This window comes from Suricata suricatta, chromosome 10, assembly GCF_006229205.1.
Source record: "Suricata suricatta isolate VVHF042 chromosome 10, meerkat_22Aug2017_6uvM2_HiC, whole genome shotgun sequence".
In the NCBI taxonomy this organism is placed as follows: Eukaryota; Metazoa; Chordata; class Mammalia; order Carnivora; family Herpestidae; genus Suricata; species Suricata suricatta.
Window position 1 is genome coordinate 5,354,728 of NC_043709.1, and position 13,783 is coordinate 5,368,510.

General features: G+C 58.8%; 1 protein-coding gene across 1 annotated transcript in view; it reads left to right on the forward strand.

Moving 5' to 3' along the window:
* Positions 1-13,783, forward strand: part of SCUBE1 (signal peptide, CUB domain and EGF like domain containing 1) — a 133,659-nt gene that overhangs the window by 104,063 nt on the left and 15,813 nt on the right. The window contains exons 10-14 of the mRNA XM_029954109.1: positions 1,319-1,441; positions 3,860-3,976; positions 5,285-5,407; positions 13,179-13,298; positions 13,636-13,740. Coding sequence (XP_029809969.1) covers positions 1,319-1,441; positions 3,860-3,976; positions 5,285-5,407; positions 13,179-13,298; positions 13,636-13,740 — 588 coding nt within the window. The remainder of the gene's footprint in view (positions 1-1,318; positions 1,442-3,859; positions 3,977-5,284; positions 5,408-13,178; positions 13,299-13,635; positions 13,741-13,783) is intronic.

Below are 13,783 nucleotides of genomic sequence, written 5' to 3' on the forward strand. Positions count from 1 at the left end.
GCTCGTGCCCTGGGCCACACACTTGGGTTTTAGTTTGTCATCAGGGAGCACTCGGCGGGAGCACCCATTCTGCGGGAGCATCCATTCTGCGGGAGCACTGCCTTAGGGCTTTGTGCAGGTGTCAGGTTGAGCTTGTTCGGCTTGAGGAAAAAGAAGTGAGGCTCCATCTGGGACTTGGAGCCGCCAAGGTGGGACGGAGTCTCCTCCATGGAGCTCAGCACGAAGGGGGCAGATGGACCTTGCTCATGGGACAGGGGAACGCAGGCCCTCACATTCAGGACAGGCTCAGTGACGCCTGGAGTCTGAGTCAGCAGCTCTGCTGAGAGGATTCTTTCTGTTTTCCATCGCGTCCTTTCCCTCCCTGCAAATCAGGGTGAAAACACCATTCTGAAAGTCATCTGCCTCCCGGGGCATGTCAGCATGGGGGCCTTGGGGTCGGGGCTCAAGAGGAACTTTGGAATAAGAAGAGACACCATGGGGGCAAGGTCTCGGATGACACGGTCTACCGGGCCGGCCTGAAGCCAGAGAGCGAAGCCCAGAGCAGCGGGGCAGGGGGCAGGAGGGAGCTCCCAGGAGTCAGGAGGGAGGTTGGTGATGCATCAGCCAACAGGCCATGCTGTGAAGGAGAAAGCCCCCCATCACCAGAGGTATGCAAGCAGAGGCAGTCTGGCAGGGATGTTTGGGAAGGGCCCTCATTTGCATGGGGTTAGGCCCAGTGACCATTAGGGTACAGCTGCAGCTGGTTAAATGATGAGCAAAGAAACCGCTCACACAGGCAAGAACTGGGGACGTTTGCCAGCCCGGGAGCACGGCCACCGTTCTGAGCCTCCGGCTCCCATCAGTAAAGCAGGGACACTGAACCTACAGCTGTTGACTGAGTTCTCAGTAAGCACCAGCCCCGGGACTGTCATTTCATCCTCACGGTGCTCTTTCAACATGTGCTTCTGACCCTGGTCTTACAGCCTGGGAGCCAAGGCCCCAGGGGCAGTAGCTCGCCCAAGGTCATGGCCATCTCCAGGCCACACTGCTGCCCCAAAGGTGCCCGTGGAAGGACACGGTGGACGTCCCTGTCCCCATCATCTCAACAGGCAGAGCACACACTGCTTCTCTCCCTCCTATGCCACGAGTGCCAGGCTCGCCCAGTCCGGGGGCGGTGATGACTTGTCCTCCTGACCCCCACCGCTGTGAGCCAGGCCCCTCGCTTGCTCTCTTGCTGTGCTCACATGGGGGGCCATGGGCAGTCGGGGGCAGGGACGGACGGTCCCCCCACCTGGTGGCCGAGCCCACTCGCCTTGCCCCGCCTGCTTGGTCCCCGCAGACATCAACGAGTGCCTGGCCAACAACGGAGGCTGTGACCACTTCTGCCGCAACACCGTGGGCAGCTTCGAGTGCGGCTGCCAGAAGGGCTACAAGCTGCTGACGGATGAGCGGACGTGCCAAGGTGAGCCTCCCGTGCCCCCTGGGGACCCCCGTCCCTGTCCCGACCACCCCGTCCTAGCTCCGAGGAGCAGAGGCTCCGGGCCAGGTTCGTCAGCTCTGCTGGCTATTCTGAGAGCATCAGTGGATTTCAGGTTCCCAGCCTGTGCACCTGCCCCGCTCTCTGCCTTCTCTGTCCTGCGGGTCTCTATGGACCCTCAGAAGCCACCCAGGCCAACCGGTCCCTTTTATGGAGGGGAAACTGAGGCCCAGAGAGGCATCTGCACATGCCCCCGGGGCGGGTAGAGGGGTCACAGTGAGTCCAGGCCGAGCTCAGAAGCTCCAGCCCCCTTCCCCTTGGACCCTAGCCTCCTTCAGAGCTCCGGGGTGAGATGCTGCCACCTAGTGGAAGGCAGGGCACATTACACTTGCCTACAGTCCTTCCTGAGGGTTCTTGGGTGCCTGCAAGGAGCCAATGGGGTGAGGACAGGCCTGGGCAGAAGCCAAGAAGCACGACCCAGCACAAGTCCAGGAGACTTTGGGGCTGTTGGGAGAGCCCAGAGGATGGACAGCGGGGAGAGTAGTCAGAGAAGGCTTCCTGATGGAGGAGACATTGGTGAATAGGCATTTTCCTGGAGAAGCCAGGGAGGTAAACCCACCCAAGGGGAGTTTGGGGGACCACAAGAGGCCATGTGGGGCTGTATGAGGTGATTGAGAAGAAGACAGGGGTGTCCTGGGGGCCAGCTTTGGGAGAAAGTACGAGGGGGTGGCCAGGGTATCCTGTGTGGCGGGAACGTGGCTGTTGCATCAACGACTCCGGCAGACGAGCCCTCTCATTTGTGACAAGCCGCACGCTGCCGAGTCCGGCGGTGGGCTTGTATCTCCTGCCTGTTAGTGGGGCTCAAGCCTGGTGCTGGGGCCGCGCAGGGCCTCAAGGGGCATGCTCTCCCACGGGCACCGACTCAGACGAGAGCTGGAGGCTGGGAAGGGAGGGTCCAGGGCCAGCCTGTCACGAGCCTATCATATGACCCGAGCCAGTCAGGTTCCCCTCCCCAGTTACGCCTCTTCATCCGTTGACGGGTCCCCCGGCTCTATCTTCCTCTCGGGGCGTGAGGCCCGTTGGGAGCGTGGCACCCGTCCAGGCTCCTCGACCCTGGGACTTAGTTTCTGCATCCGCCTTGCCGAGTTCTGCGGAGGGCTCAGGGAGGGCCCTTGACTTTGCCCCCTCGGCTGCCCCATGAGAGAGGTGGGCAGCGGCCGAGAGAAGCCGGCAGTGTGTCTGCTTCTGGGCTCCAGCCAGCCGCCTCCACCCTCCTCCGGGCTCCTCTCTCTGAGGCCCTGGGGCTCTGGCCACTTCCCAGCCCGATGCCAGTACCTCCCTGGGCTCCCCGGCTCCAGCAGGGCGCAGTCTGCTGTCTGCAGTTTGGCCCTCGGGACCTTGGGATGGGGGCCACAGACACCTCCCGAACCCCCCCCAACTGAGTCCCACACAGTCCCCAGGTGCCTCGTGCTGCCCCCTGCCAGCTGCTGCCTGGAGTGCCCTTCCCCCACTTCCGTTCCTAACTTCTAAGTTAGTCCTATCCTTCAAGGTCAATGGCAAACATCACAAGTACCAGAGGATCTTCCCAGATTCCCGTGCTGGGAGGGAGCGTAGCCTCCTCTGAGCACCCACAGCGTGATGCCTTGCTTGTACTAGAATTATTACAAACACGTGAATACCAGCAGTATGTGTAGTCACATTCAGTGTCCTCAAAGAACGGACAGTGCCCGTGGAGAGGTGGGTCAGTGGCTGTTTTGCCCTCAGGAGCCCCCATCATCAATCCCACAAGAGCCATTTGCCTCAGAATCTTTGGCCAGAACAGACTTGTCTCCTATGAGCAGGTGGTTCATTCCCTCCTTTCTGTCTGATAAGCACTCTATGACCCTTTTTCCTTTTTTACCCTGGCCACCAGGAAGCTCAGGATCAAATTTCACATACTGTCAAAGCTACCCTGTGATCCCTTGTGGGTAGCATATTCCCCTCCCCCCACACCCATTTCTATTTGGGCCGTTTTTCTTATTGTCTCAAGAGACATCTTGGAGTGAATAGGAAAACGCACTTTGGTCGGCACCCGGGAGGCCGGGCTTCATGTCCCAGTTCACTTGTTTCCTCAGGCAAGCCCCTGTCACTTCCTCGCGGAGGCGGATTAACACTCGTCCTCACCACCAGTGAACGTGAGACGTTAAAACAGCAGATTCGTAACAATACCTTGTATTCAAAGAGTCTCTATGCTGCCCGCCTCCAGAAAAGATGGCAGGCGGAAATGTCAGGCTAACGGGGATAAAGGAGACAGCCGGGCCAAGACGAGAGGGCTGACACGGGATTGGCTGTGCGCTGACGAGCGACAGGCCACGCCCATCCCCCCCGGCCCTCCCCCCAAACTCTGTCTCCTGTGCCTCACAGACATCGACGAGTGCTCCTTCGAGAGGACCTGTGACCACGTCTGCATCAACTCCCCGGGCAGCTTCCAGTGCCTGTGTCACCGCGGCTACACCCTCTACGGGACAACCCACTGCGGAGGTCTGCAGCCCGCCCGCCAGGGCCACCTCCCCCCCGAGGCACGCGCCTGGCCGCCCGGCCACCCATGCTGCGCCCCACACCCCGACCCTGCCCTTGACCCCGGAGGGCCTCGGAGGGGACTGAAGCAAGGCTGGGTGCTGGTGGGCAGAGGGGCTCGGCCAAGAGCAAAGGGGGAGGATGGGGGAGGGGCAGTAAGTATCCGCAAGGGGGCTGACCTCTGCCAGGCTGGGGGGGGACGGGGGCTGCTGGTGGCATCCCCCGAGGACCTCAGTCCAGATCCGGGATGGCCGCCCCGCAGAGAATCCCACAGATGCTTCGTTCCGGTGGGAGAGGGCGACACAGAGAAGGGCAGAGTGTGAAGACGGTGGGGGGGACCCTAAAGGAGGGGTGTCTGGCTCACGATGAGAAGCAGGCGGAAGGAGCAGCGTGTGCAGTCACTGAGGCAGCAGCGAGGGGCCAAGAGGCAGCAGGTAGAGCCCACGAGGTGGAGGGTTAAGTAGGGGTGTGGCATGGTCATGTCCATGTCATGAGGCCACTCTAGCTGCCATGTGTTTAGGAGAGAGGAGCCCAGGGCACCGGTAGGGAACAACTCCAGGCATGGGACCCAGAGCTCCCGGGCTCGGGTGAGGTGGGGGGTGTCCAGAGAAGGGGAAGGTTCTAGACCTGCTTAGCTACAGACGATGGGACTTGGAGATGCGCAGGTGCAGGAGAAGGTGGCAGAGGCGAGAATGGCCCTGTGGTCCTAGCGCCTCCTTTCCGGTGCTTTCCTGTGACCACACCCCCTCTGCTGGGCAGCTCTGCGGGGAGGGGGGGGGCGGGGTCAGGCAGTCATAGCTAGTGCGGGGCAGGGGGATGGCCCCTGGGGTCACCGGATCCCCTGGACCTGCCACTCCCCAAATCCAAGCCACCCAGATGCTCAATGCCAGGCACCCCAGCGTGAGTGTGGCCCAGCCCCTCCCCAACTCCAGCGGGGGCCTCTTTCCCGCTGGGCCCGGGGCACAGGAGGGAACAGCCCTGGTGGGAGAAGCCTCATGATCCGGCCCCACAAGACCTGCTTGGCACTTTAATTCTGTGCCCCCTCTGCCCTGCCCCCAGTCTGGGCCCAGCTGCTCAAGCTAGGCAAACGGCTGTGGTTCCTGGGGGGCAGGGTGCGGGTCGGTGTCTGCGTGTGTGTGGTGCGTGCGGCCGCACGTCTGCATCCGAGGACGGTGTGGGGCTGCCGTCGGGGTTGGGATCCTCAGCCGTCCTGTGCCGGGGGGCCCCGCCCTGCCCGCCCGCCCCCAGCCTCACCCCCTCCTGCACTTGCAGATGTGGACGAGTGCAGCATGGGTAACGGGAGCTGCGAGCAGGGCTGCGTCAACACCAAGGGCAGCTACGAGTGTGTCTGTCCCCCCGGGAGGCGGCTCCACTGGAACCGGAAGGACTGTGTGGGTGAGTGCCCTGGGGCGGGCCAGCACGGGGACCCCCGAGGAGGGCCCTGCACTGGCTTCCCCTTCCACCTGGTGCCCGGGTGGGAGGGCAGTGGCCTGCGGGGTAGGGTGAGCAGCGCCAGGCTGACCCTGCCTGGGGTGCGGCTAACAGGAAGCAGGGCTTACAGAAGAGGGGACGCAGGTGGGGGAGCACACTGGGTGACCGTCAGAGGCCCAGAAACGGATCTGCAGGAGGTGAAATCTGGGGGTCAGGGCGTGCAGCCAGAGCTGTGGGCTCGGGAGGGGCTGGAGGTTGCCCCCGCCCGGGAAGTGGGGAAGGGAGAGGGGCTGGTTACTGGGGCTGCGGCAGCATCGGGGCCTGGGGGGAGCAAGCCCGCCACCTGCCGGGCCACCAGCCCCACCGTGTCCAGCACAGGGAGGGAGGGGGGCTCGCAGAGAGCGAGGGGTTCCTGCGTCCTCTGCAAGCGTGTGCTGGAGACTCGGAGCAGCTCTAGGCTGAATTCTGGGCAGTCCCCCACATTTCCTGGCCCTCCGAGCACGTGATTGCCTAGGCCTCTTCTGGGGGGCTGGGGCCACAGCACCGCACCGGCTCTCGGACCCTTGCCCTGCTGTGCTCTAATATCCCCAGTATAGTCAGAGCAAGCCTTTTACACCTGCCTCGAGGTGTGCCCCTCTGCTCAGAGCCCTCCAGGCCCCTTATTCACATGGAAGCGAAGCCAGAGTTCTCAGGGGGGCCCAAAGGCTTCTACCCCCTGGCCCGATGGCCTTCTGCCCTCACCCTCATTTGCCCCATGCCAGCCTCAGCGACCTCGAGGGTGCTGCCCCCACAACTGACATGCCTGTGCCCGTGCTCCCCTCTGGCCTGGAGGGCTCCTCGCCCCTGCAGCTGTCTGCTCTGGGAGGCCCTCCCCGACCCCCAGTTTGCTTTCTCCCACTGTACCTCCCAGCGCCAGACACGTCTGCTTTATGCAGCTGAGCACACACTTTGGCCCGTCTTGTTCCCTGCTGAGCCCCCAGCGCCTAGAACAGAGCCTGGCCGCTGTAAGCGCTCAGCAAATACTGCTTGAACGAATGAGGGAAAGTATTGAAGAACAGATAACATGACTTGGCATCTGATACCAAAAGGCTGAACGTATCACGTCCCTAAGTGAGGAACACCGTGCTGGTCGGGCACTCTTGCTCTTGCCCCGACTTGCAGGGAGGAGCCTGCTGGGGGCTGGAGAGGAAAGACGGGGTGGCGAGTGTCCCAGGACACGGCTTGTGCTGGGCACTAAGACTGGGTTGACTCCAACCTTCGAAGCCTGATCGCTGAGTGAACCTGCCACCGGAGGGCCGCCTTTCCAAGCCTGGGGCTCTGGATGGACGGGCTTTCAGAGGGTGTGGAGTAGGGTCCTGCTAGGTCTGGTATTTACTTGTCACCAAAGCTTCTCTGGGGATGGGGGAAGGGCGCATTTATCCTCAGCACCCTCTCTGCCTCGCCGCCCTCAGCCAGCACTGCAGGAGAGGCCACTGGGGCTTGTCTGGGTCTTCACACTGCCGCCAGCCCTCCGCAAAGAGTCACTGGAGGGTCTGATTGTGTGTCACTGTCCGTCCGTGTGATCTCATCCCACGGAGCAGATCTTATCCCTAAGTCATCTGCTCGGACCGTGGTGACGACGTAGAAGCGGATGGCGAGCTGGAACAGGGTGTGGGGTGACTGGCAGGAGCAGGCATAACCTTATTAGAAGGTGCTGGAAGGCCCTCCAGACCCGTGATCTAAGACTTCCCGGTGCTGTCCAAGAAGCCCGGTTCCAACTCCCTCAGTCCACCCTCAGCGTTACTACCCCGGTGTGGGGTGTCCCGCCCCGGCTCTGCGGTGAGCCCAGGTTCAGGGTGAAGGGCTGGCAGGGACACACCCCACGTCGGCCCAAAGAAAACCCAAAGTCTTCCTGTTCCCCATGACTGCTCGCGCCAGGAAGACAGGCCGGTTCGTCATGGGCCCCACAGGCTGCATTATTTACTGCCAACGCGGGGGGCACATTTTCGATGACCACTTGGAGCTGTCCGGTTCCCGTGGATGGGACCAGGGGCCTCCACGCTCTGCTCCACCAGGTACTGTGTGCGTCCCTCGGAAGCGTGCTCTAGGGTCAGATGGTTTGCAAGAAGGCAGCGTTGGGTCGGGAGAGCCACCCACTTGGGACAGTCTGAGAGTCCCGCGGACAGGCAGCTGTGGTCCTGCGGGGCCCTGACGAGCCAGATCCCGTCCACGCGGCGGGACCCACCTCCACGGGCTGTAGGGGTGTCATCGGTGGGGGTTGGGGCGCGACAGCCAGTCACTCCTCCGGCCCAAGGGACTTCTCTCTTGTCGGGTCTACAAAGAGGGCTGTAATTAATAAGGCGTGTGTAACACACTTTATCTGGTTTTTCGGTGTCCATCTCCCCAGCACTAGCTTGGAAGGACTGATCTCAAGAGTTGGGACGGTGCCACTATCAAGGCCAGGAGCCAGGCCCGTGGTCGCTGGCAAAGGAAGCGGGACTGGGCAAATCAAACCTAGAACCTCAGACGCATAAGGGAGGGCGTGACCCAGAGAACGGAGAACACAGGTTGTGCGAGGCAGCGCGTGGTGGTGGCAAACGTCAGGGAGAATCCGTCCCGGGGTCTCAGGCCGGAGCTCTGCACACCCTCCCGCCTGTCCCGAGACTCTTGGGACACGGCTGGTGGTGTCTGCATATTTCTAAATAAAAGACTTGGAAAACCCTAAGTAAGGAACACAAGGTCTAGTATATTCTAGCTCCTACGAGTGCTGGGGTTTTTTCCAACAAGCAACTGCTTTGATTCGTTCAGAAAGGAAAGATGGTAGGGCGCCTGGGGGCTCAGTGGGTTAAGTGTCCGGCTTTGGCTCAGGTCATGATCTCGTGGTTCATGGGTTCGGGCCCCCCATCGGGTTCTGTGCTGACAGCTCAGAGCTGGAGCCTGTCTTCAGATTCTGTACCTCCCTCTCTCTCTGACCCTCCCCTGCTTGCGCTCTCTCTCTCTCTCTCTCTCTCTCTCAAAAATAAATTTAAAAAAAAAAAACATAAAAAGAAATAAAAAAAAAAAAAAAGAAAGGAAACATGGTCAACGTAAGTGCATGCGTCTAACCCGTAAAACCCATTTGGAGACGCCCAGGGGGCCCTGTGGGTCCGGTTCCAGCCCTGCGCGGTCCTGGGAGCATTTCTCACTGCGTCGTCGGCCACCGTAGCCTGTGTGCCCCTTCTGGGATGAGCTGCCGTAAAGAAAACATTAGCGCACGTCCACTCGAGGCGGCCTGAGCCTCAGGGAGCTCGCCACACAGTTGGTCCCCGGCCCCCCGTTCAGAGCAGGAAGGCAAACAGGTGCCTGTGGTCGGATCCTGGCGCCTCCCCGCGGATCCGCCTCAACGCACTGTCCGAAGTCCTCAGCCTTGGTCAGAGCAGCCCATTTAGCACGATGATCCAGGAGGCATTTCCCTGACTTCCACCCCCGCGTACTGTGGGCCCCTGGGGTTCGGCGACCAGCAGAAAACCTCTGTTTCCAAAGCATCGCTAGTCGAACGCCACCGCCATCGGTCTACATCTCCTCCCTTTATCTTTAGCAATTCCGTGGGCCTAGAGAGCCACGGGCTTGGCCACCAGAGCCACCGCGAGGCCCTGAGGGCTTGATCCCTGCCTGGGTAGGTCTTGTGTGTCCAGCCAGTATGGTCTCTCTTCCTTTTGTTTTTTTGTTTTCATCAACAGCTTTATGGAGATGTGATTCATAGGCCATGCAATTCCCCCATTCAGCGTACAGCGCAGTGGTGTTCAGGAGAAGCACAGAACCCTGCAGCCACCGGCCATTTTAGGGCATCGTCATCACTGTCCCCAAAGGAAACCGTGTGCCCATCGCGGTCAGCCCCCCACCCCCACCCCGAGCCGTAGGCGACCATCATCTGCTTTTGTCTCTGTGGGTTCACCAGTTCTGACACTTGACGTCAGGTAGAATCATGTGACACTTGGCCTTTTGTGGCTGGCTTGGTATTTCATGTAGCCTGATGTTTTCAAGGTTCACCCGTGTTGGAGCCCGTGTCACCACCTTGTTCCTTCTTAGAGCCCAATTACATTCCATCATATGGTTATACCCCATTTTGTTTATCCGTTCATCCGCTGATGGGCATTTGGGCTGTTTCCAGTTTGGGGCAGTCATGCGCACATGTCTGTGTGACCGTGTGACTTCAGTTTCCTTGGGTAGACGCTAGGTGTGGAATTGTTGGTCATGCCGTTAACTCTGGGCCTAACTTTGGAGGGACCGCCAGCCTAGTTTCCAAAGAGGCCACGCCATTTGACACCCACCGGCAGCGGTAAGGTTCCAGTTTCTCCACATCCTCACCCACACTCATTTTCTGACTCTGTGATTCCAGCCATCCCAGGGGGGTGAACTGCCTTCTCGCTGCGGTGTGGATTTCCCTGATGGTGCATGCTGCAGAGAGCCGTCATGTGCTTATTAGCTATTTGTAGATCTTCTTTCAAAAAACGTCTCTTCAGATCCTTTGCCCATTTTGTAATTGTGTTATTTGTCTTTATTATTCAGTTGTAACAGGTCCGCATATAGTCTAGATATGAATTTCTCACCAGATAAGGGATTAGTGAAGAATTTTCCCCATTCTGTGATTTTTCATTTTCTTGGTGATGTCTTTTGAAGCACAAAGATTTGTGCTTTGCTTTTTTTTTTTTTATGTTTTATTTATTTTTGAGAGAGAGAGAGAGAGAGAGAGACAGCGCGAGCAGGGGAGGGTCAGAGAGAGATGGAGACTCAGAATCCAAAGACAGGCTCCAGGCTCTGAGCTGGCTGTCAGCACAGAGCCCAACGCGGAACTCAAACCCATGTTTGAGATCATGACCTTTTTATATGGTGTGAGACAGGGGTCCAACTTCATTCTTTTCTGTGTGATTATCCAGATGTCACAGAGCCATTTGTTGAGAAGACCATTCTTTTTCCCCATTGAATGACCTTGCCATCCTCCAGAAATCAATTGGCCTTAAATGTGTGGGTCTACTTCTGGGCTCTCTTTTCCACTGATCTATTGGTCTTGTGTCTGTATTCCACTGTCTTGGTTAATGAAGCTTTATAATAAGTTTTTAAATCATGAAGTAAGAGTCTTCCAGTTTGGCTTTTTTTGTTGTTGTTCAAGATTGATTGGGCCGTTCTTGAGCTTCCCTTGAACTTCCATATCAATTTTTAAATCTCTTCATTTTTAAGACCAGTGCCTTCAATAACAGTATTAAGTCGGGGTTTGGCTTGGAAGGTCCAAAAGATCTGTCCTGGATGTGAACACCTCCCGAAGTATAGACCCCCAAAGATAAGTTTCCTCCTCAGGAAGGGGTAGGAGTCGCTCAGTGGTAACATGAGAAGGTAAAGGAACCAGATGCCATAATTAGTTCAATGACAAGCAGAAAAAATCCTGGGCACTTACAGTTCCCAGTGGGGATCGTAGAGCACGTGACGTCCTTGGATTAACGGTGATTCCGAGACAAGACTTGAAGACGCTCTGGCTGCATTAGCCGAGGTGCCGCCCCGGGGGAGGGAGGACATGGCGTGCTTGTGATGCTGGCCGTGGGGTTGACCTTGCCTCCTGAGAGCATGGCCCAACTTCTGCATGCTCATACCGGAAAAAATACATATGTACGGCAGCCTGGGACCCTGTCTGGACTCTTCCGGGACTGTGTTCCATTTGTTCTGCTGATGTTGTGGACCCTTTGCCCCAGAGACCCTGGGTTCTTAGGGTTTTTTATCTTTATTAATTTTTGAAAGAGAGAGTGAGCAGGGGAGGGGCGGAGAGAGGGGAACAGAGGACCCGAAGCGGGCTCTGTGCTGACAGCAGTGAGCCCAAGGCAGGACTCAGACTCATGAACCATGAGATCATGACCTGAGCTAAAGTCAGAGACTCAATCAACCGAGCCACCCAGGCGCCCCAGGATCCTGTTTTTGAATCATACATAACACGGGTATTATGTGTTGTCAGTTATAATTTGAATTATGTAGGAGGGTTTTCTGGGACTCCTAAGAATAACCTCCCAGGTATGGCTCAGCTGTATAATGTTTATGCATATTTTAGCTGCAGCTCCCTATGCAGAGGAGATCCTGTCCCACTCCATGGGGAGGGCTTTGACCCACGAGAGGGAGGGTGTCTCCTGGTAGTGGCCCCCAAGGAGCCGTTGCAGGTTGGAAGTTGGGAAAGAACCGAGGCTTGTCAGAGTCCCACTGCTTGGGTGGTCGCTTTAGTAAACCAGAGCAAATCAAGGTCAGGGCCCCCACGCCTCCTGCAACTTCCAGAGCTGCCTCTTACCATCTTCTTTCATGTCCTCCCACAACCGGACATTCTTACTTTAAGGCCAACGGAATTTTTTTTTTTTTTACTTACTACCAGTCCGTTTACCTTCCGTCTTGCTTGTTAGGTGGTGACTTCAAGCTTTTCTCTGGGCTTTGGTGTTCTGTGACGGTGGAATCCATGGTGGGCATGGTGGGGACAGAGATCGTGCCCACATACAGCTAGTAAGGGAGACCGCTGCTGCTCAAGAAAGTCCTGGAAGTCCTGGCACCCTTGGGCCAGAGACGAAGGACTTCCAGACCCAGCACAGCAGCATCGAGAGCCCTGTGTGTGGGTCCCCGTGCCCTCCTGCGCGTCCCATCCGCCCCCTTGACGCCGTGCAGGCCGAGAACTTGGATCACAGCTGAGGCCCAGCCAGCCTGGGAAGCTCACCGCACTCACAGGGAGCAGAGCCAGCCTGCTCCTTCTCCAGGGGGAGAGGTTCCCTCATCCCTTAAGGCTGCTCGAGGCAAACACGACCCTGAGAAATTGTCCGGGGAAGGGACTGTCAGCACTTGGCGCAGTCAGTGTCCCAGCAAGAGCACCCAGGAGGCTCGGGGCCAGGACGGTTTGCCTCTCCCAATGCGCGCCCCCGTGTGGACAAGAAGGCAGTGCTGGGGTCCGCTGGCAGTCACTGACGGTCCCCTTTAGGAATTCCGACGCCGTCCGGAGAACTTCTAGGGGCTGCCGTGCCCCTGGGAAGTTTGCCACTGGTCGTCCTGCTGCATCTTAACCAACGTGAACGCCGGTTCTTCCGGCTTGGACTCTATGGGGGTTTTATCTGAAGATTCTTGATTCTTGGGTCTTGGATGTATTGGGGGCCAGGTGTTTTATCTGGAGGGCCAGGAGTTTGTTTTCATTTCTAGATTATTTACTTTCTAAGACTCCTTGAAAACGCTCAGCCACAGGTTGCAGAGCCTCCGGATTGGCAGTTTCTCACCTCATTTTATTTTCCCACCTAAGTCCCCTGCATCGGCCTGTCTGCCCGAGCAGCTCGGCCAAGATTAAAAATCGCATGAGAAACTCTGGAGAGCTTAGGTCAGGACGTCTTCTGACACCTAACAGCCGTGTCCAGCAGCTGCCCCAGAGAGGGGCTCCAGTGACCACGAGCGCACATGCTTCGAGGCCAGTCATTGCCAAGGAGCCCGTGTCCATTTCCAGTGTTCCTTTACCCAGAGGGGCATGGCCAACCGCCTGGGAGTCCAGCCCCGCCCTCCGGTCTGGGCCAGCGACAGGAACCTTGTCACAGATGGCCTGGACTGGTCAGGGAGGGGGATGGACCCTGCCATCCCCCAGCCCCTTCCCATCAAGGTCTGGCCATGGGACGGGGGTGTGGGGGGGTCCCTGATGGTCCACGTTCAGGGGTAGGGCCTCCAGAAAGCCTCCCTCCCGGCCCCCTCCAACCTGCTCTTATGTCTTCCCTCTCCTCAGAGACAGGCAGGTGCCTTTCCCGCGCCAAGGCCTCGGCCCGGGCCCAGCTGTCCTGCAGCAAGGCGGGCGGCGTGGAGAGGTGCTCCCTGCTCTGCCCCGCCCACTCGCTCTTCCTGCCAGGTAACTGGAGGCTGTCCCCAGGAAGGGAGGGTGGAGTGGGGGGCTTCCTTCCCTCAGGTCTACCCCTGCTCCCTTCCGTTCTCCAGGAAGGAGCCCACCCTAGGAATGAGCTCCACCCACCCACCCATCCCACCCTCTGGCCTTGATCGCCGAGTGATCCCAGCCCTCTGGTTCTCCGTGGCCCGGAGCATCCCTCCCACCGAGTGCTGCGGGCTGCCCCACCCCCACCCCACAGCCACTTATCCAGAGCCATCTCTCTGAGGTCTCTAGGAGCGGGGGGCACTGGCGGGGAGGTGGGGGGGCACCCACGTCCATCTCACCACTGGCCTCTCTGCAGACTCGGAAAACAGCTACAGCCTGAGCTGCGGGGTCCCCGGCCTCCAGGGCAAGACGCCGCAGAAGTACAACAGCACCGGCTCCAGCGCCAGCTCCAGCTGCTCAGGTACCCCGGCTGCCCATGCTGCATGGACCCGGTGAACCCTGGA